At 44.0% G+C, this 26,433-nt stretch overlaps 1 protein-coding gene and 1 long non-coding RNA gene across 12 annotated transcripts in view; one reads left to right on the top strand and one right to left on the bottom strand.

The window, feature by feature from the left end:
- The window catches only part of KCNK12 (potassium two pore domain channel subfamily K member 12), a 35,364-nt gene extending 15,142 nt beyond the window's left edge, over nucleotides 1-20,222 (bottom strand). For 10 of the 11 annotated variants that reach the window (XR_011140471.1, XR_011140473.1, XR_011140475.1 and 7 more), the window contains exon 1: nucleotides 19,852-20,222. Coding sequence is in view for 2 of the 11 variants with exons in the window: in XM_068940063.1 (XP_068796164.1) it covers nucleotides 19,852-20,203 (352 nt within the window). In the remaining 9 variants the exon portion in view is untranslated. Of the gene's footprint in view, nucleotides 1-1,944; nucleotides 7,446-19,851 lie in introns of those variants that run through there. The other variant, XR_011140477.1, reaches the window with a different exon arrangement.
- Nucleotides 19,963-24,288, top strand: LOC138066868 (uncharacterized). The gene is made up of 3 exons (XR_011140478.1): nucleotides 19,963-20,095; nucleotides 20,944-22,422; nucleotides 23,372-24,288. It is a non-coding gene; the product is annotated as an uncharacterized lncRNA (long non-coding RNA).
- Nucleotides 24,289-26,433: the final 2,145 nt, after the last annotated feature.

The raw sequence follows: 26,433 nt of genomic DNA, 5'->3' as shown, positions 1-26,433 counted from the left end.
TATGCCTCTCAACTAAATGAAGGCGCCTAAGGAAAGAGATGTTCCTGCTTTCACAACAGATTTTCTATGCTCGGATGCGTTCCAGTAATTCAGACTGTATTGCATCATTAGTACCTTCACAGTAGAAAAAGAATCTTGTCCATAAAAGCAAGTGACACATTTGCAGAATGTTACCAGAGAATAAAAAAATTAGGTGATTAGATTTTGTTTTCTGGACCCACAGGCTCTCTGTTTTGTCATGTTAACAGACTGCCTTCTGAGCAGGCTTCACCAAGTCTACCTTGCGGTCCCAGGCTGGGACCCGCTGGATAGGATCTCTTTTCAGTTTCTTGTCTGTGGGGTGAAGCTGTTATTTGAGTCAGTTTTGCTGCTTGTAGGAACCTTCTCATTTGATGATCAAAATCCATTAGTGCCTGGTCCTCAGAAGTAGGGAAGTCTGTTGCAGTTGCCAGCTAGGAATACAGGGCCAACTAATTACAGAGCCGGCATCTGTTAGCCCATGCCTCGTCAGCGAAGCATTTAAAGTTGTGTTTCAGTGTAAGCATGTGAACATCACAATCACAATGAATGGGTTTATTGTAACACATGTGGCTAAACACATTTATTAATACAAAAAAGATAGTGACCGTTTAGACCAAGATGTAAATCCACTCACGCTTTTTTGAATTTCCTGGTGATCACTCATGGGAGGTGGTGAAGTTTTGTATTTTCAATAGTTTGCATAATTGAGATTTCTCAAGCACATTTTACCAAAATTCAGAATGTCAGCTATGCAAGGTGAAAGGGAACTGCACACCACAGCAAAAAGAGAGCTAAGACTTACACACAACATGCAAAGCAAGACCAAGTAAATTTAGTATCTGTAGGTCCTCCTTCAAGAGCTAGCAATCAAGTGTGCTCATGTACTCTTCACCCAAGGTCTTCCTTCATTATCTGTGTTTGCCCCTTTGGCACCACTTGGATCATGAGGGGTTTGTCCTGGTATGTTCTGCGCAATATGTTTGAGTTGAGTTCGTTCTCAAAGCTGAATACATCATCATCCCTGGATGAAATAAACGCATTCAGAACCGCCTGTGCTTCTGATTTAGTACACAGAAAGAAGCAGAAAGATGCTGTGCATTTTTCATGGCACTGACATATTTTATAGGGACCTTGGGATTGATTTTGTGTGGCTCACACACTAGGATTCAGTATTTCGACCGACCTCATGCTAATTCTGCCCCACTCCGACCTGCCACTTCAGATACAAGCTCTATGGCAGCATTAATTTCAAGTGCTCAATACCTCTCTCCCCAAACAAATAGAATTAGTATAGATGAGCTGATAAAAACTCTCAAATAACTCTTATCCTTCAGTAGCCTCTCATGGGTAAGTGCCAGCATTAATTAATAAGTCCCTCATCCTGACGTGCATAATAGGTCTTGTAGTTACTATTCAGCTTATCGGCATTTTGATTTGTTTATTTAAACAGATGAGGGATTCAAGAGACAGTGCAATTGGACAAACTTGCAAAGACCTATGTGCCTGTGGTTCACTTCTCATTGCACTTGCTTTCTTTTTCATGGGTGGCTATCTGTTATCGTAGCCATCTGTACCGCGTTCATCAGCTTGGTATCTGACCTGGTCCTCCTTAATTGGCTTCTACCAGTCTGAGTATCAGTAAAAACCCTATGAGACAATCTGAGTGCTTTATCCTTTTCTCACAAGTGTCAAGCCCGAGACAAAGTTTACATTCTCTTTTATTTCAGGCCAAAACAGCTGGAACTTGTGTGACACGGAGCTACACAGATGCCAGCATCATGGCAAGAATAAATATCGGTACAGAGTTCCTAGTCATCATAGAGTAGTTTCTGTCTTTGGTGGCTCTAGTGCTTTCTTAGCTCATGGAGATCTCACAAGGAAATTTTGTAGTAGACGTGTGCGTGTGCGTGCACCTATAAGGCAACAGAAGTACAAGAGAACTGTGTTAAACAAAACAAGAACAGTAAGGGTTATTCATACCAAGATAATATTAAGAAGACAAGAACAGTTAGTCGTTAGATTTGGAAAACGGGACAAAATGGCTGTTATCTTTAAAGAACCTTGTAATTTTATTGCCTCCCCTTTCACACTCGCACAGAAAGGGTTGCCGCACGCCTGTCTCGGTAGGCTGGGGACAGCCCGTGAGATTCCCACTGAGGCTGACTAGCCTCAACGCATGCTTCTGTGAGAGCTTTGTATATGTCTACGTAGCTGTAAGAAAAAAAAAGTATCTATTGTTTTAACAAGTAGTTGCATGCTGAAAGGAGTTTGCAAGTGGCAGTCTGGGCTAAGTACACTCAAGAACTCATTCAGGATTAATATTTCTGCTTCCAGCAAGAGGAGAATAGGATGGACTTGGGCAGTAAGGCAGGAACTGGATGCAGAGCTATATGGTAGGAGGAACTGGGAGATCCAGGATATATAGTTGAGGTACTAGAGTGGGGAAATAAATTCAGTAAAAGTTCATAATTCATAGAGATGGACTCCTATTCTGGGAATGGGTGGGTATATCATAAGAGGGATAGAAGGGAGGAAGGCATGGGGTTAGAGTCTTGATTAGGGAAAATGTCTCTGAGTAGACAAATTTTCTGCTTACCTCAACTGCCTCTAGAGCTAGGAGGAAGATGACAAGTTTGGTAACGCTCGCCCCTTGCTCTTTTTTTAGTTTTTAACTTTTTTTTTACTGTTACAATTGAATTCTTGGATTACTGAACTGAAAAGTGAAGAATGCACTCCAGAATATTCAGTCCGTGACTCTGGTAGCTATTTAAAAAATCCTGACAGCACCTCTTGTGCCTAGAGGTGTGAAAAAAGGGACAAAATTCTTCACGGTCAGGAATAGTTCTAAGGGATATCTGCTGTGCTATGGCTCCATACAAATAGGCACTGTTGGCTCCTTCTACAATTAACGCATACCTGTGCACAGATCCCATAGGCCATGTCCATTTTCATCCACTAGTGCTTTCTATCAACGAGGCTTGCACTTTCTGAGGAGTAAAAGAGACCACTGGTGCCAGAAAACCAAAAGGAATGGTGGTTTTAGTATCTCATGAGTTCTTCTATCAGGCCAATTGGTTTGGTGATACTATTTTTTTCATGTATTTTGAAATTAGAAGGATGAAAGTTTTCCAGTAAAGATATATTTACCCAGAGATGGAGGAAAGTTTTGATCACCCTGGAAACTGGACACAAGAATTCAGAATGCAGAAAAATTTTCAGCCATAGCATCCCCTGTCCTTGTCCCTTGCAGCTAGCCTCTCAGCTTTTCTTATACAGGTGTCCTATCATGGTACTTGGCTTACACAGCAAGTCAGCAAAGCTGAACTATCATCTTAAATTCCAGAGTGTAATAGCACTTAAAGCATAGGAGTAGTATCATCTGTGAATAACACAATTATATTTAAAGTAGTCAAAATAAACGGGAATTGCTGAATATATTTTTTAAACAAATGATTTTTCAAAATAATAAAAAAACCATAACCAGAATGCTGCTTCTGGAAGGAAAGAAGTTCTTGAAATATAAGTAGTAAACTGTTACAGGGCTGGTCCACTAAAGATGTGGGTTACAGAAAATAGACAAACTAATAGCCACCAGCGTTGATTCGTGGTTTTTTTTCCACACTTGCTTTACTTCATGGCTTTCCCATATAGTTCTGGTAGGTTTTTATTGACTAATAGATGTACTGTATGAAGGAAGAAAACACCATATTCTGAACTTTGAGACTACCAATTCCATATTCAGGTTCTGGTGCTCCCTTCACCCCTTTTCATGTGTTAGCATTTCATTGTTACTCTCCTTGATAGAATTATACATGTCTATCTCACAGCTCCCTCTCATTCACTCTATAGATCCTTAACACCTAATATCCAGAAACAGTTGCCTTGGATACAGGGTCACAGCTTAGAACTGATAAAACTGCTGCAGATGGAAAACTCTTCTGCTGCATACAGCACTTTTACCCAAGGTTCGAGAATCCTATGAGGTAATTTCTCGATCTGGGTTTGTATTTTCAGACTATGAATAAAAATGTTACTTCCCCTTAATATTTTTGTCAGACGGCTTTACTGAGCCCGCTGGGCTCAAACATTAATTTTTTTGATCTTTTCCATTGCAAAAGCCTTTACACTTAATGTCGCTATACGGTCACATTTAGTCTCATTTACCTTAAGCTGTAGAAACAGAGCTTCGGAATGGGGCCTTCTGTATCGGGCTGTTCAGCATTTTGAGCATTAAGAAACTTAAAACTGGACCCATGCTAAGTTTGAGGATATGAGGTACCATTGCAGTTTTAGGGCTGGTCGAACCTGTATTGTACATGAGCTTGCAGCCCTCAGTGATCACCTGCCATGTACATGGTCTTGCTCTGCAGTAACTTTCTCTGCGGTAACTGCAAAGAACATCAATGCAAGAATTTAGTCTGCATTTGCCAAAGGATCCCTCAGGACAAGAGTGTGGGAAATTACTTTTTATCTTGAGACAACCCTGTGTGCTGAGTGACACTTACTCCCTATATACACAGTTAAACCTCCAGAACAAAGGAGATGAAATTGCTGTAGGTAACAGCCACTTCTGCGTCCTCGAATATGCTGCTGACCTGAAGATCCTGTGTACTGAAGTAGATATCCCATGGAAAAAAAAAATACATGGCCATGCAATTAAGGACTTTCATGATACATAAACTTGGTAATATATATAACAATTAAAGTTGAATAAGCAGGCTGCTTCTGGCAGCTCCTAACTTTTTTTGTAACTTTAATACTGTTCTTTTAACACAGAATTAGTCTCCCACAAACCTATGGTAAACAGTTGGTCAGAGATCCTGTAGATTTGCTTCATGAACTAGACCTGCACTTGTGGTGGGCCAGGATATATATATATATATTTTTTCCCCTAACTCCTATGACTGTTTGGTATATAAAAATGTGCACACATGCGCCGACTTCAGTGATCTGAAAGAGCACTATGATAAACTCAATAAAGACAATGGGAAACCAGCCAAGGTCACTCCTGATGCTTCTTATTATATATTCACCGTTGAAATATGAGTCAGGTGCTTGAGACAACTGTTGTTCACAAGAATCCATGCTGGGAAGAGAGAGCCAGGCAATGATTAATTGAACATTAAGGTGTTTCAAGGAGCTGCAGGCAATTATTAAAGGGTTGTCTATAGTGCCAATTTTATTCTGTTTACACACAACTGTGATCAAGTTAGTGGTTATCCAAAATGTTGCTGTGCACAACATCAGTGAGTACCAGAATCAATCATGTTCAGTGCTGTGTTGCCGGGCTGTGATTTAAACCACAGCCTGAAAGGTCATGGCCACATTTTTATTCCTCTTAAAAGTTAATAAACTTTCAAAAGAGTTAATAGATTTGTCAGCCTAAAATAACCTAAGCGTCTTTGCAAAACAAGTGATTAAATTGGCAACCATGATAATGAATAACTAAATAAAAGGCAAAGCCACTAAGTAATCGTCAATTTTCCTGTGTGTGTGAAGAGTATAAAAAGAGACTGAGAGGTACAAAAGCTTTTCTGCAGAGGTGAATGAGAGTCTAACCTAAAATTATGCCAAACAGTGAATCAAAGAGCTTAGGAGCATTTAGTTTTGGGTGAGGACCAAATACAGGGCTGGGCAGATGTGTCCCGTGTGAAGGGCTGAGAGGCGACAGGGCAGCTTCACCAGGCCAAGGGCACTGGGAACCCAGTTTCCTCCGCCGGGCTGGGCTGCTGCATGTGCCTGGCAGTCCTGTGGGCTTGTGCTCGTGGGGAAGGGGGGCTGCAGGCTGCTGAGGCAAGGAGCTTTGGGTGAGAGTGGTGGCTCCTACAGGGCCTCTCTGCAGGAGGGCACAGAGGCACAGCGAGCCCTGAAGCTTCAGGGTGGCAGTGAAGGGTGCAATCAAGTCAGCTGGGAGCTGGAGACAGCTGCCTGCGCCAAAAAGCGGTGTGCCCACCCGCCCTGCGTGGGGGATCCCACACTTAGGCGGTGAGCAAGCCCTGGGCGGGCCGTGGCAAGACCTGCGCAGCATCCAGCTTGCAGAGAGGGGCTTGCACCCTGGCACACGGGTGAAGTCATTGCAACAGACTTATTTCAAGCTACATGCAGAGGTTTAGCCAAGTCACTGTAAAGTCTCTGGCTATGAGGAAGACCCTGTGAAGCAGGTGCCCCGATATATGCGTGTGGAATCACTCCCACTGGCTGAGCAGGCCTGGGAGAGAAAACCCCCTGATTGTTTCTGTCTGCTAGGTAGCAGGGGCTCTTGGTAAGCAGCCAAGCTTGGCTTGGGGGAGTGGCTGGGAGGACCGCTGTGGGGAATCACAGAGAAGACAGAGGAGGCAAGTCTGCACCAAGGTCTGCACCTGCAGGGAAGCGGTGTTACAAATAGCCAGCACCTGTAAAGTCCTTGGTAGAGCTGGCCTCGAGGCTGCACAGGGGATGGAGCCTTTAGGAAATACAGCAGTAGGATGCAGGTGGAGCTTGGGCAATGGGCTGCTGCGAGGCAGCACCTGCAGTGGTGAGACTGCAAATGTGCCAGAGAGGGCTGTGGAGGCTAAGGAGAGGCATGACTGACCCTAGGATTTAACAGGCGAAGAGGGCGAGCCTCAAAATTTGGAGGTTGCATGAAAGTAGTAGCTGGGGGGAAAAGCTCTGAGGCCACCAGGCTGGCAGTGGGGGAGCTGTGCAGGCAGCCCTGCTAGGAAGGGGAGAGGGAGGCCAGCTGGGGTTCCTCTTGGCTGCTACGTGAAGGAGCTGTAAGGAAACCTGTCTCGGGAAACCTGTCAGAGATGGGAATGAGCAGCCTGATCCTGTATGTGGGATCCTTATACGTGGAGTGCTGCTGTGTACAGCTGATACCTGGCCACGTTGGCACCCAAGGTGAGGAGAGGACCTCGCACCTATGGAGGAAGGTGCTCTGTGTGATGGAGCTGCAGTGAGGTGCTTGGGGAGAAAGATATGCTGGACCTGAGTGGAGTAAGTGTGAGGTGGCAGTGGTGTGGGAGGAGATGGTGTGGAGGGGCTTGGCCTGGGGTGGATGCCTAAGGTGGGTGTCTGAGGTGTGTGGAGGCTTTTGGAGGCCACTGAATGAAGGGCTGAGTGGAAAAAAAAATGGAAGTAACCTAACTACAACAGAAACAGGGACTAGAGGAGGGAGAGAAGGTATAAAGACACGTGACTGTGTAATGGATGTGTGGGGTCCAATACTGACCAGTTTAAGAAAAGTAACCTCAAAACTAAGTGCATCCCAAGTTTAGGGATTTTTTTTTTTTTAATCTGCAACTATTGTGCTGCTGTTCGTGTTCATTTCAGAGCCAGCTGTCCTTGACCTCTGGCAAGGCGGATGCACATTTGGAGTGTTATCATCTTGACAGTGGATGATGATGGCCCTCACTGAGCATGGGGGATTTCTCTCTGCTCTTGGGCCCCTAGGAAAGGAGAGAGGAAAAAAACTGATTAAAACCTGTCTGCTTGTGTATATTTAAATTCTCCTCTTCATAGTGACTCTCCCTTATCTGGTTTTCTAAGCTAATCCCTTCTAGTTAAGCTTTCAAAAAAGATCTTCACTTTCTAGTGAGTACTCAGCAGGGACACTTTTCAGCTCGAATGGTTTAAATTTTTTACGTTTGAGTGATAAATAGCCCTTACAAGGAGACATGTTGGGGCTTCAGCTTCACCTATAGGATCAACAGTACTCTTGCTGTATTAATCTACCACGTTAGCTTTTTTTCCCTGGGTCGTACTGCATGTTGTCATTTCTACGTGTACAACCTGAGACCAAAAAGTGCGTACCAAAGGGCTAACAAAAAACTTGTTCGTTACTAAATGCCACTATTGTAAATGCACAGCCCAATAAATACAGAAGGAGGGTGATCATCTGGTCTGGCCAAGCTGCATTTGGCACAGAACCAACTTGAGGAAGAAGCAGAAGTATCTGCTGTATCTATTGTACAGCTCCCTGACTGAGGCTGGCCACTCCTCTGTGTACGTTGCACAAGCAAATCAGTACTGATTTATGCCAAGCCACCGGTGTCTCCAAGTGAGAAGCTGTTTCAGCAGCAAGGCTTTTCCAAGCAGCTCCCTGTGCCTCTTGCCAGGCCCTCTGAAAAGGGGAGTAGATGAGGATGGTCACAGGCTTAAGGCTGAAAAATCTTTGGTGCATATATATTTATATATATATACACACGTACGCACACACACACATTTTTCTAGTTATCAGAACAAAAGTTCTCAAGGAAAGAGAGAGGCTCTATCCTAAAAGGAGACAAAAAAAAAAAAAAAAAAGGCTCAAAGATAGTTCCTGATAATCGTAAGAGTATGAATTTGGACTACACAGAGAAAAAGAAAGCCATGATCTGCAAGCTGGAATTATTCTCACTGACTCAAAGTTTCTGGACTGAGAACGATAGAGGTGTTCTGCAGTGTGACAGCCTCTCTTAATGTCTTTATTTAAACATATAGTTCATAAATAAGGCTTGAAGCACTGGAAGGAAGTTTATTGCTCTTATAAATAATCCTGTTTCTGCTAAACTTTTTGGGACAGACTCTGATTTACAGTAAAAAAATAAATAGTGAAGCAACTCTTTGTTTTGTTACACCTTTCTTGGGCAAATCTTAAGAAAGATTATATTAAAACCCCTCTTGCTTTGTCAGTTAGGTTGCTACTTGGCATAACTAGGGTGCTCTAGCGGCTAGTTAAACAGGAAGGAATGTGGGTTAGTGTTGGCTCAATCGGTGCTAAACCACCTTGCAAAGGAAGTCCCTCAGAAAGGGGATGAAAGCAGAATGCTCTTTCAGTTGCAGCCAGTGTCCTTATGAACTGACCTACGCTAGTTCAGAGCTGTTTCTCATGGCTGTCTTGGCATCTGATGATCAGAGAGTCATATCTCTGGTTTGTTTTCCTTCTTTACCCTAACAGCTGGGTGAAAGCCATTTTGCTATGATGATCTTTTCTGAAATCATGGTGGTGTTAATAATGGAAAAATACAGCCCACACGCCCAGTTGTTTGAGTATATCTGTACTACTGAGGAAAAAAAACACTTTGCTGCATTAGAGGCTAATGCTCTTTAAAATCCTGCCTTAAAAGCTGCTGTGCTGTCACCAAACCCTTATTCACACTCCATGTTGTGTGCAGAAGCATCTATCTTGGCTTACTGCACTAAAGGACTTCAGAGCACTTCTTCCAGCTGAAACGTTGAGATTTCTTAGTGATTAAATTTAACACTATCCGAGGAAACACGTTCAAATTTAGAATAAGTGTTTTGAAAACCTGCACTAAAAAAAAGAATGGTGTAAACAAGAAATGCACAATGTCAATCTCGGTAACCATGGATATACATGAAGATATAGCTCATGGAGTCCCCAAGAGTAGCCATTTCCTACACCCACATGCTCTCTCTGTCAAACGTCTGAAACCACCCACTGCCACGCTTTCTGACCTTCCCACAGTTTTGATGTACTTGATAATATAATTCCAGGTAAATGTTATTTCAGACGTTCATTTCTAAAGATCTTAATTTTTCATCTTTTAAAGCTGATCTTACCTTCTTCCTGGTATCGAGGGCTTTTTTTTTTTTTTTTTAAGTGGATAATTGTGTATCTAAGCAACACCCTTAAAGAAAAAGCTTATGCATTGTTGTCTCAAACTGAGTGTTTCAAACACTAGCATTCACATCTGCTTTTGTTGTTTACTGAAACTTGCAGTTGCATTCCCGATGCCTGGGAATACCCAAGGCCGTACAAAATTCTTTTGAATTGTAAGGGAGGGGGAAAAAGAAAGAAAGGGGAGGGGAAAAAAAAAAAAAAAGAATAACAGCAACTAAATTTTGTTTTATTCCTGAGGTACTATGGATCCATTAGCCAGCAGGCCACTTGGGGTTTTTCTTTTTTAAATAGCATTTAATCTAAGTTTAAGAAAAAAGGAACACATTAAATGTCTGCTTTTGCTGTTGTCATTATTTTGCTTTGAAAGATGGTTCTGCTTCAATACTTGCACAGGTACTGTCACTCAGGTGCCAGTACATCTCACAATACTTCTTTAAGGTCAAGAAACACCATTCTCTGAATTTCACAAGTGGTCTGAGGCATATGCCTTATTTCTCCAGCTAAGAAGTCTACTAAAACAAGATGTGGCTCCTGGCTTTTCTTAGCCTTACAGATAGGAGTGGCTGTCAAGTATTTAAATCACTGGCTTATCTTTTCACTCGACTAAATAAAGATTTTGACAGACTTTTTTCTTTTCCCCGCCACTGGTATTTGCGCAGATATTTAAAGAAGATGTATTTTTTGATAGCTATCTTAGCTCTTCCGCTTTACAAAGAGTGAAACTAATGACTTATGAGCAACTTGTAAAGGTGCAGCTGTAGCACACAAAGAGCTTGCACATTGGGCAGTATCTTTTATATGCTTGGGCCTTTTTTTGAATTTCTGTGTAAAATTCTTACAGTTATGAATTAGTGAAAAAAACGGATAAATCTGTATCACCTTTTTATTGTTTAAATGTGGCTTCATAAGCACCTTATTTCAAAAAGTTACAGCTGAAGGCAAAGAAACAAATTCCTAGATACCGTATATTTGGCAGCTCTTCTGCTTCACTCATGAAGGCACAAAGGCTTAATTTTAAGTAACCATCTTAGAAATATAGGGCTGTAGTACTGCTGACTATCTAATCATTTCTCATTTTGTATTTCTGCATTTAACTTCTCTTTCCTTGTATTTGTACTTTTCTCAAATACTTTAAATGTAATGTTATCGAACAACTTATCCAATTTATCAAAGTTTTAAAATCTTATCAAATCTCAAAATCTTATCAAAATCTTTCTTCAATCCTTTCAGCTCTGTCAGTAACAGTTTTTGTAAATAGACAAACCATTTTTGTCACGCAAGTTGCTTATCCTCCCCCCATCTAAAACCTATTTTGGATTTAAGATCTCTACGCTGCAGAGAGAGTAGAGAGAGTAGTAGAGAGTTCCAGCCCCAAAGTTTTAAGGTGGATTTGATTCCATATACACGTTGCTGAGTGCAAGCGACGCTCTTCTTTGTTTATCCTCAGGAGATGAACATATTGCTTGCGTAGTACCCAGCCCGAGCAAAGCAACGGAAGGATTCTGTCCAGTTTTCTCTTCAACTGAAATTTACTGAATTATAGTTTCTCAGCCAGTTCTCACGCACGCATGTTCCCCTTAATTGCTGGTTTTGCTGTAATTAAGGTTGGGCAAGACTTGAGAATGAGCGAAGGTTTGGCCCGTAATTTGTAAAGGAGAAGCAGCTGCAATAGTACAATTCTCTCTTAGCTCAGAAAGTTTGAAGTTCATTGAGAAATCGCTGTGAGGCTACATTTGTTGTCAAGGTATTATTGCTTTTTTGATCCAAGTAAGGAGCACTTACTATGGATTTTTTTAAAGCACGAGCAATAGTAGTGCCTCACCTATGTAAGTAATCAGGTGAACATCAAACCTTTTGATTTCTTATCTATTATTCCACTTTAAAGCTCTGATTACTTGAAAATGCTGCTAATGCTTTGTCTCCTTTAATGCAAGTAGGCTTAATTTTCTTTCTGCTTTTTGGTCTGGTAAAAGATACTGCATTAAAACCTTGCAGTGTCTATGACTAGGTGTACTGCCCATTCCCGTGAACAGACCGACTGAACTCAGTGAGATGTATTACATACAACTAACATGCGCTAGGAAATGCTGGCAACATCAGACCCACGTTTCTGTTATAAACCTAGCGTGCCAGTAAAATGGGTAAGGTGGCATTTCCTAATGCGCTGTGCACAGGCCTGCTACCATTGACTTCAGCAGAAGCAGGCTACTGAGGAGATGTAAAATTAAACATTTGATTTGTGTGGACTGCGATGCAATTGCCCCTTAGGTTATAATTCTTTTTGTTACTTAAAACCTCTTGTAAATTGAAACATTTAATATCATTTAAATTTACTGAGCTCTGGGGGACTTTGACATCTCTAGGTTTACCAATGTGAACCCCAGTCTTTTTCCTTACCTACTTTGTCCCAAAATGCACTCAGCTATGTGCTTGTTGCTAATCTCCTTATCATAGAGACAATGTTTATAGTGTAAGCAAGGTTCATATGACAGATTGACTCAGGCGATGAAATTTCAAGTTTAAAAAAAAAGCTGTCTTTGTAATAAAAATTAGAGATGAGATTTTTCCTAGTGCTTTCTGTGCGCTAACCCTGATGCTATTATGACAAGAAGTGAAATTCTCGTAGACTTCAATAGCAGCAAACATACTGCATTGGTTTTTTTTAAAAAAAAGAAAAAGGTATTTCTTAGCACAACAGCATGAATGGATATTGTTGCACGAGGTTGCCACCAGATCTAGCTATAAATCTTTTCCTCTTCTCTCCATGATGCAGAGCAATTAAAGTTTGCATAAGAGCAAGATGGCATGTTTGCAGAGATGACCCATCAGTAAAAGCAAGGAAAAAATGATGAAGTGCATATGTTCTGTGACAAACAGAGAAGACAATCAAAGAAGGGAGAAATACTTAGACTGAAAAAAGAACTGGGGTCAATAGCAGGATTAACACTACTGAAGGGAGACAGGTGCCACTGAGAATAGAAAGAAACTGTAAAGCTTTACTTTTCACTTCTTACTGCTTTGGTAGTTATTAACTTGAAAGACTATAAAGGCCTGAAACACGTTCAAAATTTAATCAAGCAAACAAATCATCAGTAGAGGAGAGGGCATGCTAATAGGGAGGGAGGCAGCAGAAGCTGGACGAATTACGAGTGCCTGGGAAACGCACGTGACTAGGGAGTATTAGATAAGCTGTAACATAAGGAAAGGGGGAATATACCCAAAAGAACAACACAGAAAAGCAAATGCGGAAGGCAGAGGCTAGGGACGGGCTAGGCTCCACGGGGACACTGCATATAGATTTTTCAGTCGGGATTTGAATTTATGAGCCAGCAGTAAACAGGCCAGGTGATAAGCCTAGTATGATCCCTCACTGTTATTCCAGGCATGGTAACTAGTATACAGTGAGGTTGCTTAGTAATACAGATGAACTGGCTGGAGTCACTCATTCGAGTTCAATGGACTGAAAGTTGTCAAAAGTGTATAGTGAGCATGTCCAGGTTTCGGACACTGCTGATCAAAGAAAACAAAAGATTAAGAGCCTGGTGTAACGAGGAACCTCGATTTATAGAGGAGCAACAGTAGCTGGAGGTCGTTTGTCCAAACCTTCTTCCTCCATTCACAGTAAAATGCTGCTGGTTTTGTCAGAGGGAGTCTGTACTGTCCACTGACTGCAAGGATATACGGACTTTTCAGCTCAGTATGATCTGGCGCTGTAAGGATTGTTTCATACTATGTTTATTGTTATGGTAAATATAAGGTTTAAAAATCATATCTAAAAAAAAAAAAACCCTTAGATTAAATCATCTGAGCTGATATGCTATGTAAAAATTGCACAGTTTAGATTACAGAATCATAATAATATGTTTCAATTTCTGGTTCTAGCATGATCTTACAGGGACAAGTAAGCCATAAGCAGTACTGAGACAAATCAAAATACAATTTCTGGAAAACATTTCTATTCTAAAAAAGCATAGCTTTATTGAAAGCGCTGGGTGTCCCCCTCCCGCCCCCCAAAAAAATCGAGGATCAAAATTATGTTCCTGTGACCTTTAAGTGGAGACATCTCAAGTCACCCGTGTAGCTAACACGGATGTACCGCAAGTCAAGCTTCCTGTAGTCATTCTCAACTACAAAAAGGCAAGCTGTGATTCAGATTACATCCCTGCTTTGAGCAGAACAATTGACCTATGTCCATACATTTAGGACATTTCTATCAGTGGTACTCAAAGCAGCCAATACTCCCATACAGCTATGGGAAGTAGAAAACACTGCTGTGAAAGCTAGGTCTTCATCCAAGGTATATCACTGCAGCATCCCTTATATCCAGAGAAATATGCCGAGTGACAGCCTTTCAGCCTCTTTCCCTTCATTCATTCATTCCTTGAGACTACCAGAACAAGCAAACAGCTCTCAGAAATCTACCAGAACATTGATCAAAACGTTACACATGCCAAAGAAATCGAGCCTGCCCACAGCAGACCATTCTGAAAAAAACTGTCATGCCAGCTCCAAACTGTATATAGAAAGGCAAAGACAAATAACCTGGTACTGCAGCTTAATAAGGAAAGCTTTATACTGCTTGCTCTTCCAGCTGCTTTTTTGTCTGTTGGGCTTGTGTTTTGTTGTCCTGCTTGTTTTGTTTTGCTTTTCTAACTTCAAGAGGGTCACATCGGAAAGCACTGGCCTTGTAACCGGAACCCTTTGCAAAAGCTGCTTGTGCAAACCTTCTGCACAGCCCTGAGAACATGTGACATGCTAATCAGAACTACACTGTGGTTTGACCGTTGCCTTTTTGGTTTGCATGGTCATGTACGCAGTGATTAACGGTGTTCACTGAGAGTAGATAGCTGGATCCTACCACAGCTACCACTCAAATCCACATCCTGTCATGCAACACTAAACAAGCCTTCAAACCATCTAGGTTACTTGTGGAACTTCTTGCTAAATTGGCATTTAAAGCGCTTGCTCTTGGGCAAGCTAACTCACTGGCTCCTAATACTGCAGTCAAACATTTGAAAATGCACTTGTTGAGCCATCAGCATAATGTTACTTGCATTCAATTATCACCTTCAGCAGATCTGGATCTCAAGGTTTTTTCAAAAGACTAAGAGAACCAGAGGAGGTTTTAGAAGTTAGTGGTTATGGTGCCTAGACTTCAGAGCCTGGCTTCTGGAGCACAATCAGAAATGATGTGGTAGGTATGGTGGGTCCCTACAGAGGACCTGAAGAGAACAGTATCTAACCCAGCCAGTGCCCTAAGCCAGGAAATTGTAGCTGCAGGAACCTAGTTAGCTGACAGAAAACATAGGAGTGTCTTGTCTACTTTGATGTTCGCAAACCCCAAGCTGAAGACACCTGTCCTTCAAAGAACTGAGCATGGATCATGCTTGTCTGTTAAAATGTAGCTCTCTCCCTTTTGAGGGAATCACCTAATCCTTTGACCACATATCCTGGCTATGAACACCTGACCCCCTCTGTGTGTGAGTTCAAAGCCACATCTCTTCTCTTCAGGAGAGTGTCCTAGCCACCACTTTGACTTCGCAGGGAAGAAGAGCACACTCCGGCCCTTTGGGTGGAGCTATTAGTCCATACTAATACTGAGTCATTTAACAGGATACCTGAGGGACGAGGAATGGACGGATAAGTAGTCCCACTTGTACCTACGTGCCATGCCCTGAATGTTCGTAACCCCCACAGGGCTGTATGGTTGGAAAGGAACATCTCAGCATGCTTTCTTCCCCAACCCTGCCAATGGCCTCTTCTCAAGAGCCTATACCCCAGGCACGTTCTATCCCAAAACAATTCCTCTGCACTCTGGGGCGTTTTAGAAGTCTTTCATTGAAAAATCATGTTTATGTACTGGAGTACTTCTTTTGACCTCTTTTTTTGTAATGCTTTGTATGAATTTCTCTAGAGCAATTATTCTGATTTCCATGGGTTTTTGAAAAATTCTTATTTACACATAAGAAGCCTAAAACCCAAATTTAATGAGCCTGATGCCTCAAAATGTTTTTGTGGGTAGGTACCTAATGTTTTTTCTAACATTTAAGACAGGAAAAAAAATCGAGATACAGAGTAAAGACTCAGAGATAGAGTCAAAATCCAGCCGTTGCCCTGTGTGCTAAGCAGAATGTATTTGTGCTACCAGAATATAGGAAAAGCTATGATTGATTATGCTATCCTGTGCATTTTACCAAGAAGAAAATTAGCCTGAGCTATGCTTTGCTTTCACTCTATTAAAAAAAAGTGCAGGCAACTATGTGTGATTTGCATTTGAGGAAGAAAAAAGTCAACTGAAAAACAAAGTCTATTGCCCGTTAGGCAAATGAAGCAAGAATAAATTTCACCTGGCTGTTCCTTAAAGAAATCAGAACAAAAATGACAATAATAATCGCATACAAGAAAACAACTTTTAAAGTGTCAAGTAAATGACTGAATAAATGGTGTAAACTGACAGCAGGTAATTGGACTGAAGAATTTTCTTACATAGCCCTGAAAATCCAAATGTGTATAATGAAAAATAGACTTAACATTTGGTTATTCAACCACAAACAATGCAATAATGAAAAATGAATGCCCAGAGTGCTATCAAGAAGGTGTTTTATGGATTGTATGCCAGTCACTTTGTGGGCTATTCATGAAAATGCAGTAAAAATTAGACCTAACATTTCAATTTCTCTCTCTCTCCCTCTCTCCCCCCTGCCCTTAAAGATCCCAGTAATGCATTTCTTACTCAGAGGGTTTGATTGTGTCTTGTATTCTGTGTAATTAGGTGAGATGCAGAACTGCAGCCAAGGAAATATAAGAAAGAGGGCACCTAGCTGGAAGCAGCTGCTCAGCTCTGCCTGTGAGGGAACAGGGCAAAGACCCTGCTCAGAGAAGGGTGGAGGATGCAGCCCCTGTCCTCTGCCAGGTGGAGACTAGGTAATTCTCGTTAACCCTGCGCAACACATAAAAAGGGTAGGTAGGTGGTCAACCCTCTCCCTTGGCTGTGTAGAGGGTAGAGGGAAGGAAACATCTGTCCAGGGACACAAGTCGGCATCGCTGTAATGCTTGAAAGAACATAGAGGAATTTGCAGAGAGATGAGTGATCATGCCCTCCAACACATGCGGTTTTTTCCAGCCCTGATTGTGTCTAAGCCTTGTGTTACAGAAGGCAGAAGAGTTTGAGGTTCCTTACACAAAACCCAGAAAAAAACTACCAGTCCTGTCCCTGGAAGACTATATCATTGTTGCCTGTGTAGTAAGGATTTAGTAGTTTTATTAACACTAATGAGAAAAGAATGAGGACTAAGGAAGACCCAGTGAGCCTTCTCTAAGTTGGATCCTACACTGGCATGAGACAGAGTAACCCGCAGGTGATTTAACCTTGACAGAGACAGTATCTACTTGTTCATTAAGCAGTGAGTAAGAAAGCTTTCTGATGTGTCGTTAGGATTGCAGTGTATTTAGCCGAAGTAATAAAGTTGCTTTGACACACGTAACTGATAACATAGTTCAGGAAGGCAAGCTGTTTTGACTCTAAATGTCTGATGCTTCTTGGTAAGGTTACGTAACGATAGCGTTCTCATTGTTAATGAATCATGGTATAAATGCAAGTGAAATTGTTCTGACCCAGTATAATATGGTATTTGAGTTGACAGTGAAATCAAAGACACCCCAGATACTTGGGTACATAAAGGAGCTGGCTTGGAGAGGAAAAAGAGACTGTGAAAGAATGGCTCTTTGGTAGTGTTCCTCAAGGTGACGTTTTGATGTCTGTCATTTAGTTTCTCCCATGCTGTGACTGTGAGTGAGATAGCCTCACTGCGTGTTTCATTATTAGCACAGCTTTTGTTTTTTAGCAGGAGAGCTAGTTAATTTGCTCGCTTTTTGCTTTAGTTGTGTAAACACAACTGCCAACAGTAACTGTATACAACTGTGCGGTGGAACAAACCTAGCACATGGGAAAGACGCTGACCTCGCTTTTGGCTTTGCCTTTCTAAATAGCTACAGCAACATGAAGAGGTGAGAGAGAAGAGACAGAGACGGGGGCATCAGGTCCTCTTCTTCTGCAGAAACTGTACGTGTAGGTGGTAAGAGCTATGCTGGGATGGAGTGCAACAGCTCTGGATGCAGGTATTCAAGTAGATGTTATCCCGCCACAGCTGGACAACTCAGCAACCCCCAGCAGAGCGCAGCAATGGCTCTCACTGTGCCTTGTGCCCAAAAGGCACAGCACAGCCTTTCCTTTGAGCCACTTCCTGCCACATCTCCTCACCCTGGGCAGTACTTGACTCAGCAGCGGGTGCACTGAAATCACAAAGAATAATGCAAGTAATCCAGAAACAGCTATTAGGAGGTGGTACGCCCAAAGAAGGTGGCACTCAGTGGAACGCTGGGCAGAATCAGGCCTTTGCTACTGCTCAGGAAAAAACCAAGCGTCAGCCTGCATTCTGCATGAAAGAGATGTAGATGTTATGGGCTATAGAGTGTTGTGCCCTAGGTTACACACAGGAATATAAGAAATACAGTACTTCATTCACCCATTTACACCTGCCAAGATCGATGAAAAATCCTGCTGAGTTTTTCACTTTCTCCACACAGAACTGCAGACAGGGCAGTGAAGTGGGAATGCAAACAAACGCTTGCAAATGAAGAGAAAACAATTTAATGAACACCAAGAGGAGAAGCCAGGATTTGAGAAGAGGTGAATGGATCTACATTTACACCTCTCCTAAAGATTTCTCTGTTTGCTACAGCGGGGGTAAGGAAAGAGTGATTTTGTTCACATATTGACTTTTTGCATCCATTCAGGTTAGTCATAATGGTCTTTTTTAAAAATAGGTTCTTGTGATGAAGACGGCCTCATGATGATTGGTGTTTTAATGAATGGATTATTGAACGCACTTGAATTTGAAAAGTTAACTGAATTATTTAATGCATATGGTAACAATACTTGACAACACTGCTGTAGTCATCATCACGACCCTATTACAGAGATTAGTCACTATTGGTAAAACATTTTCAGATGTTTCAGAATCTAATGAACGTAACGGCAGTAACAAGCTGTGCATTTCTTCCGTTTTAATAAATGGAAAGTGTGCTGTTTAGGTTCAGGAGCCCCAAGACAATTTGCCTGTTACAAAACTTGGAAACTGGCAGAGAAAGAGAATCAGTAAGATCTTCTGTCTGTAGTAATATGATTTCTAAAGCAGAAGTCGGACAGCCACAGATGGGCCCTACCTAAAGTAAATCTTCTGTACTACATTTCTTAATGGTGCTATTTTAGCAAAAAAGAAAATACCCTCGCCCACAAAACCGCGGTTTCCTCATAAATTAATGTTCGTTTGAAACTACTATTGGATATGAGTAATAGCAATGAACTGTAGCCAGCAACGTACTGAAAAAGTATGTTATTGTATAATTTAGGAGACATGTGGCTATATATATTTAAACATATATGTATCAACTTCGTCAGCACATAAAAACAAAGTTCAGTGGCTACACGAAGTTGGAGTTTAATTTCGAAATGGCTTGATTCGGCTTCCCTTGGCAGCCGGACCGTCGCCTAGCGCTTTGGCTAGCCTGGGCGGACGCGTCTCCCAGTTAGGGCTGCGGACGCCCGCTTCGGTCCGGCACCTCTCGGCCCAGCATCTCTCGGTCCGGCACCTCCCGGCCCACAGCTCCGTGCCCGCAGGCCGCCGCAGCCAGGAAAGCAGGTGCTGCCCGAGCAGCGCTCGTTTCCACAGTCGCTCCGCTCAAAGCCGGACGACGAAACAGGCCCCCGCAATGCCAGGGCCGGCTCCCCTCGCGAGGGGCACGGCGAAGCGCCCGTAAAAGTTTGTCCAGGGCGGTCGCAAGACGTTCAGCACGGCGTGAACCGTGCCACCGTCCAGCCGTTGGCGTTAGGCGGCGTTTGGCCAGCACCGCGAGTGGAAAAACCCCTCTCCTCGAAGCAAAAAGGGGGCGGGGGGGGGGAGAAATCTCCTAGCACGGCCGCATCCCCCCGGGGCGGCGGCGAAGCGGCGCCTGGGTCGGGCGGGAAGGGCCGCGGGGGGGGGGGAGGGGGCGGTTGCCATGGCAGCGCGGCGCGGCCCTGCCGGCCGGCCGGCAACGGCGCCTTCCCGCCCCGCGTCCCCAAACTTTGGTCACCATGACAACCGCCCCCGCCCCGGACAACCCGCGGCCCGTCGGGGGGCGGCGCGGCCCCGGCCCCGGCCCCGGCCCGGTGCGGCGACGGCGCTCACCTATGGTGGAGACGACGGTGCCCACGAAGTAGAAGGCGCCGGGGAAGTCCCAGCGCGGCCGCAGGGCGTCCACGCGGATGCCCGCGGCCATGGCCGCCTCGTAGCTCCGCAGGAAGGCGCGCAGCTCCGGCAGGCTGATGTTGAAGATGCGGCTGAAGTTGTGCAGCGTCCGGTTCCAGCGCAGCTGCGCCGCCGCCTCCGACGGGCTCTCGAGGGCCGAGAAGACGGTGGCGCCGGCGCTCAGGTACGCCACGATGAGGGCGGCCAGCAGCAGGAACCGCCCGTTGTCCTCGTTGAGGGGCGAGAGGCGCCGCCGCCGGCGGCAGGAGCCCGCCGCCCCCCGCGGAGGCATCCTGCGGGGCGCGGCGGCGGCGGCGGCGGGCGGCGGGCGGCGGCGGCCCCGGGGGGGGCCCCGGGCATGGGGCGGCGCGGCTCGGAGCCGGGCGCGGCGGCGGCGGCGGCGGCGGCGGCGGCTTCGCTGCGGCGGCCGCGGCTCTGAGTCATCGCCCGGCGGCGGTGCCCGCGCTGCTGGCAGCGGCGCCCCGGGGCCGCCGGCCCGGCCTTCCCCCCCCACCCCCCAAAGCCGCCCGCCCTCAGCCCGACGCCGCGGCCCGCCCGGCGGGACCCCGCAGCCCCGGGGCCGCGCGTTGCTGCGGAGCGGCCTCGCCGGCCCGCCCCGGCCGGCGCCGCATGGCCGTGGGGGCGGAGGTGGCCCCGCCGCGGGGGGCCCCGCCGCGGGGTGGCGGAGGCGGAGGCTCCGCTCCGCTCCCCTCCCCTCCCGCCCGGCGGAGGGCGGGCGGCGGCGGCGGCGGCGGCGGCGGCATCCCGGCCGGCAGGTGCCGTCGGCCGCGCGCCCCGTCCGGTGCGGTGCGGTGCGGTCGGGGCGGGGCCGCAGGGACACGGGGCGGCTCTGCCCGGCCGCCGCCGCCGTCCGTCGGTCCGTCCGTCCGTTCGCAGCCTGCCGACCTCGGCCCCGGCCGGCGGCGGCGGGGTGGGCTGCCGGGCTGCTCACCCTCGGTGGAGCGCGGATGAACTCCTTTCAGCCATGGGGTTTTTTTCTTTTTTTTCTTCTTCTTCTTTTTTTTTCTTCAGGTGAGCGGATTCTTGTTGCTGAACGGCCTCCGGTTTCTGGACTGCGGAAAGTTAGTCCCAAGAAAATGATAAATCTTCTTTTCTGTGTCAAATTTCCATTCAATTTTAGCTGGCATCCGAAAGCTCTTTTTTTTTTTTTCCCTTATGGCAATAGATTCTTTGCTATTTTATCCAAAACAAGCACTATATCCTTTCTTATCCATTAGACTGCAGTAAGAACTGCAGTCCTTTGCCGAGAGACCTGTAGTAAATAATAACATTAATGCTTTAAAAAAAAGATTGGAAACTCACACCAATAAAGTACTGCAAAGAGGATGGGAGTGATGCCAGTCCTGCAAACATACATACAGGGAATGATAACGGGCGTGGGAAAGATCTGGGCTTGAATGGGCAAATAGGCATTATATGTCAGCCTCCCCTGGACGGGTTTTTATTCCACATTTGTTTACTCTAGGTTTCTCATTTTTCATGCAGAGAAATCCTTACTACCTCTAGGTAGCCACTTGATGCCTTTTAGAAAATTAATATTTACAGTACTCAGGACTTCTCCATAGCTGTTCTTAACACATTCATTCCTTATCTGGGATCTCGGAGATTTTGTTCTGCCCTCACTTTCCATGTTGCTGGCAGTTATCTTCTCGCAACACCCGTAACAGGAGAGTTTCCTCCATTTCCAATGGACTGTTCATGCTTGCCAGGTCAACCAAATGGCTTGGGTTTGCACCTATGCTTCTAAAAGGGCCTTCTCCAGGAAAAGACGACAGACAGAATGCAAAAACATAGCTTAGTCAAAGGTCATGCTCACACTGTAGTCAGCGGCAAATACATAGTGGCCTCAGGACTGAGTCCGGTGTGAGCAAAACTTGTTGGAAAACTAGATCACAGAGCGAAGTCGTTACTGTATTCAGCTGTAAGCATTTAAGGAAGGTTTGTACATGGGCTAGAGTGTCCCGTACTGCATTTTATATTACATTGGCATCCACTGATTCTGACTAGAGATTGTATCTGCGGTATGCTTGCATGCACTGCCACCACCATGACTGGCTGGATTTGACCAGACCTTCCCCCAAAGACTTTAGGGTCTAATACTTGTATTCTAGAAGCAGTAGTTAACGGCTTCATGAATAGTGTCATTGTTGGTGCAGATAATAGTTTCTCAGGGGAAGCAGAGATCCAGTGACTGTGCGAAGAATCAGCGCAAATCCTTGCGAATAGAATGATTTTGCAAAAATTCACAAGTCATCAGTTAATGAATGTATTATTTAAAATTAATTATAACAGTTTCTTTCAGACCTTTGGTACCCATGTGTAGTGAGAACACCTGCGGAAGATGTGGCGAGGAGTCAGTGACTGGCAGAGTGCATGGTAGCAGGCCCGGTGTGTGAAACTACACACTGACCAAATTCCCATGGGAGCCAGGCATGCATATTGCGTTCTGTCAACAATGTCTAGCGGCTTCCCGGACAGCAGCTACTCGAGGTTAGCACAGCTGAGATAAAGGAATAGTTCTGGTAGATTTAAGGGGCCCTTAGCATACGAGCCGAGTCCGGCCTGGGCGTCCGACCCATGCTTTCAGCAGCCTCCCGTTGGTGACCCCTCTGTGCAGTTTCCCAGGGCTCACCGTGCAGTTTGGCGCGTAAGTCCTTTATTAAATCTATTCTGTTTAACCTCTTAGTCTCCCTCTGCCGGTATCCGACCCTCTTTTTGCCTGCCTTGCAGTCACACCATGGCGTGTCATTTTTACTCCAAAAAGTGTTCATAGGAATGTAATAAACACTCTTCAAAGTTTCCATTGCGTGAGAATCCCGGAATATTATGTTTTAATAGCCACTAACCCATTTAAGCTTAGCTTTTTGCCCTTACGGCTTTTATGCTAGAGCGTTTTGTTTAGTAGAGGTGGAAGGAAAGTGTCCAGAAGTATCAAAGAAGATTTCCAATTTCCTGTTTTGCTCAAAGGGACTAATACCACATGCTATCCTTAGGAAAAATAGTGGCTCTCTATTTCAAGAGGTTAGTTGTGAATACTAAACCCAAATAAAAATAAAATAATTAAACCCATAAATCCCAAACTAAATAGCTGTGGGAAGCAATAGCAAATCTCAAGGACAAAAGACGAGAAAAAACGGGGAAAGTATATCAGACCTAATCGAAAGCCCATCGAAGCTAGTGGAAAAATTCCCGTTGCTGTTCAAGAGCTTAGTGTAATAGGTCAGATTTGGACCATTTAGTGCCAATAGCTATAGCTAAAAGTAATTTCCACTCTGGAAATTCAGGAGTGATTACATGCAATCCACTGTGTCAGATGTTGTAGAGCTAAGATAACTTACCTGAACACGTTGGAAATAGGCTGTTGCAGCTGGATATTGGAGTTCGGATTCCTGATATTTTTGTGCTTACAAATGAAATAATTCCAATCTATTTTTTTCAGTTGAAAACATTAAAAAATGAGGGTCCAGGCATGCACTGTCCTGCTTGAGTGATGGTTGGGCCGTATATAGAGATCAAAAAAGTAGCTTCCACAGAACTGAACTGGATCTTTCCCAAGCACTAGGAGCTCAGTGACTCTGAACTCCGTGGCGACCTTTCTAGAGATGTCCTGCCTGTGAAGGGATCAGGCCAGAGGGACGCCGATCAGCTTGCAGAATCACGTGATAGGTATGGAACGTCTGGGTAACTTTCCATGAAAGAAAAAAGCTAAGCTTAAGCAGCAGAGGACATGGTTTAGCTACTTCAGCTAAGTAGCTGAAGTAGCTGGCAAAACAGTATTCCAAGCATCACTGAATCATGGTTTCTAAGAATTAGAGCTGTTTGACAGATTTTCAAAATGTTTTGACAACTCTTTTCACTGAAGTTTATAACTTAAAGTCTTGAAATTTGTCACCGTTTTGCAAAAATAGTCCATTTTACCATTGGTTATTGAGCTGGCGGTGGGGGGAGGGAGATTACATAATGGCAACGTCCTTTTTTTTTTTTTTAAATTCTTTAAAATCTTGCTCAGAATGTATGATCCTTTTCAAAGTAACCAACTCCTGGAAGAAATCCATTTGCTTGAGACAAATCCTGCACAACAATAGGACGTGGGCTTGAAGGAATGCCACAGTTTGTGTTAATCTAATACAGGTACCAGAGTTTGAAGAGAGGTCCTGGAGCTGCTGCTGAGTTCTTACTTAAGGTAAACGCCTCAAGGCAGTCATCTGATTAAATTAATGATATTTTAATACATTTACGTGATAAATTGAATAAAATTGCCAGGCATTTGGCCAAAGTATTACCTTGTTTACAACTGTTTGCCTAAGAAATTTTTGAAAGGTGATGGTCAACTGTAAATCCAGTGCTTTGTTGGACAATAAATGTTGACATTTACTGCAGCAGAAGTGGGTGCTCTGTGTATCGTGTTTCAGTGTGTTGCGGTGGTGTGATATACGCAACATATACGTTTGGACATTTTCACAATTCCACAGCTAAAATCAGTATCTTTCACAGGAATACAGCCGCTGGTGGATTAACAGTGTTTATGCGCTGCGTCGCTCGCCTAAATAGCCTACACGTCGGTGGAGTTACACTGCCCTCTTTGAATAATCATCTGATCATTTCAGCCCCTGATTTTAAGCTAAAACTGGAACGCTGCACCATGGGCACAGTGAGGCCCGGGTTCCTCTGGTCAAATGCATCATGTTAGCCATTTTGTTTATCAGGAGGCCGGCGTTCATGAAAGCAATTATTTTAATAATCAAACAGTGATGTTTACATTATTAGCTTGGTTGTTTGGAGTGAAGCTCATGCAAAGAAATGAGATGCATTCATTAAGTGTTTAATTAAAGTGCTGTCTGAAAATAGGTCATAACACTGAACATCACGTCCCATTGTCAAAGAGTAAGGTTTAGTATGGTATTTTAAAACTTAAACAGCCCCAGAGATCATCCTCTGCTTCACTTTTACCTCAGGCTGGATTTAAGGGGGCAGTCTCTGCTTTCGTATTACTATATAATTCTAAGAAATAGATGAGGTAATTGTAGTCTATGCAATCAAAGCAACCAGAGCGTTGGTAGTATTATAGGCAAGGGCTTCAGTCATAATATATAAAATAAATGAATATGTCAATCTGCTAAGTTAGAACTTCAGATGTTTTGGGATGGGAGGCGAGTTCTTCGTGTTACCCCACCTGGAGCAATAGCAGATTGAGACAATGAAAAATATAATTACAAAGTATTAGGGGAAAAGTTTGTGCTTCCATGGAGTCTTAGCTCTTCCTAATGCAACTGAGATATTCCCAGTGCAAGACTCAAGAGTATTTCTTTGCATTTTGAAGCAGAACACCAGACCAGTACCCCAAATTGCCAGTTATACTCTCTTATCTCTTTTTATACCAGGGTAACCTTTTTTGGGGAGTGGAGAGAGAAAATTAGCAGGCTTGCGGCTGGTCTTAAAGACACTTATTGCCTACTGCAGCCAGCTGGGTTAAAAACAAGTCATTTTATGGGTTAGCCAGCTGGTGTTCCATCTTGAGCCTTTGGCTGAAACTATTTTGTCAGGTAGCTGAGCTATACGAGGCTGAGGTAGTCTGTCAGTAGCGCTCTGACTTTCAGGGGGCAGAGCATATGAAGTTGATGAGATAACCTTGGGAATCCTTTCCTGTACTTTGACCTCAAAATCAAGTCAGGGCAAGAGGTAGGAGCCAGCCACGTGCAAGTTTTGATTTGCTAGGTCTAACTGTTAGGGGGGTGCTAACCTGTATTTTAACAGTACTAATCGTAACTAAAGAGACAATTTGCTAGGAAAATATTTTCCACAGGTTTAAGAGGAACAAAAAACTGTTGTTTAAATTAAGAAGTTCTTGCATTCTTCCTGCTAATTTATACATAGTTATTCAAAGGCCTTTTTTTTCCCCTGAGGCCTGATGATAATCTTACTATGCTTTCTCACTTTCACTGTTCTCACTGAGAGAGAGAGAGAGAGAGAGAGAGAGAGAGAGAGAGAGAGAGAGAGAGAGAGAGAGAGAGAGAGAGAGAGAGAGAGAATAATCTAATTAGCTATTCAGCCTTGACAATTACATTCGATTTAAATGTGATAAATAACCAATTTCCAAAGGCTTGATCCTGGATAGTGCTAAGAGCCTCCTGAGAACATTAATGTGTTCTCACTTGCCAGTAACATCAGTGGAAGCTGAAGGCACCCAGCGCTTTGTCAGGTTGGTCTGTATGAGAATGACTTATTTTCATTTGTGTCTTTGGCACTATGCAACTTTACATTTTATGTCCAGACCTTCTACTCTGGTGGGTTATGTTCTTCCTTTATTGGTTTTGCTAATTTGTTTTCTATTACTGCATTGCACAGGGAAATGTCTGTGAGTGTCCGTCCAAAGGGTTTTTAATTCATTTTAGTAATGGAAAGATAGTATTCTAAAATTCAGTGAGAAACAGAAAGCTCTGTAATATCTTGAGAACCTGTCAAGGATAATTTCTGAATACACAACCCATGGTAGAATTAATG

Source organism: Struthio camelus, chromosome 3 (genome assembly GCF_040807025.1).
Source record: "Struthio camelus isolate bStrCam1 chromosome 3, bStrCam1.hap1, whole genome shotgun sequence".
Lineage (NCBI taxonomy): Eukaryota > Metazoa > Chordata > Aves > Struthioniformes > Struthionidae > Struthio > Struthio camelus.
The sequence above is the reverse complement of the archived record's forward strand: the minus strand, read 5'-3'. Positions and strand labels throughout refer to the sequence as shown.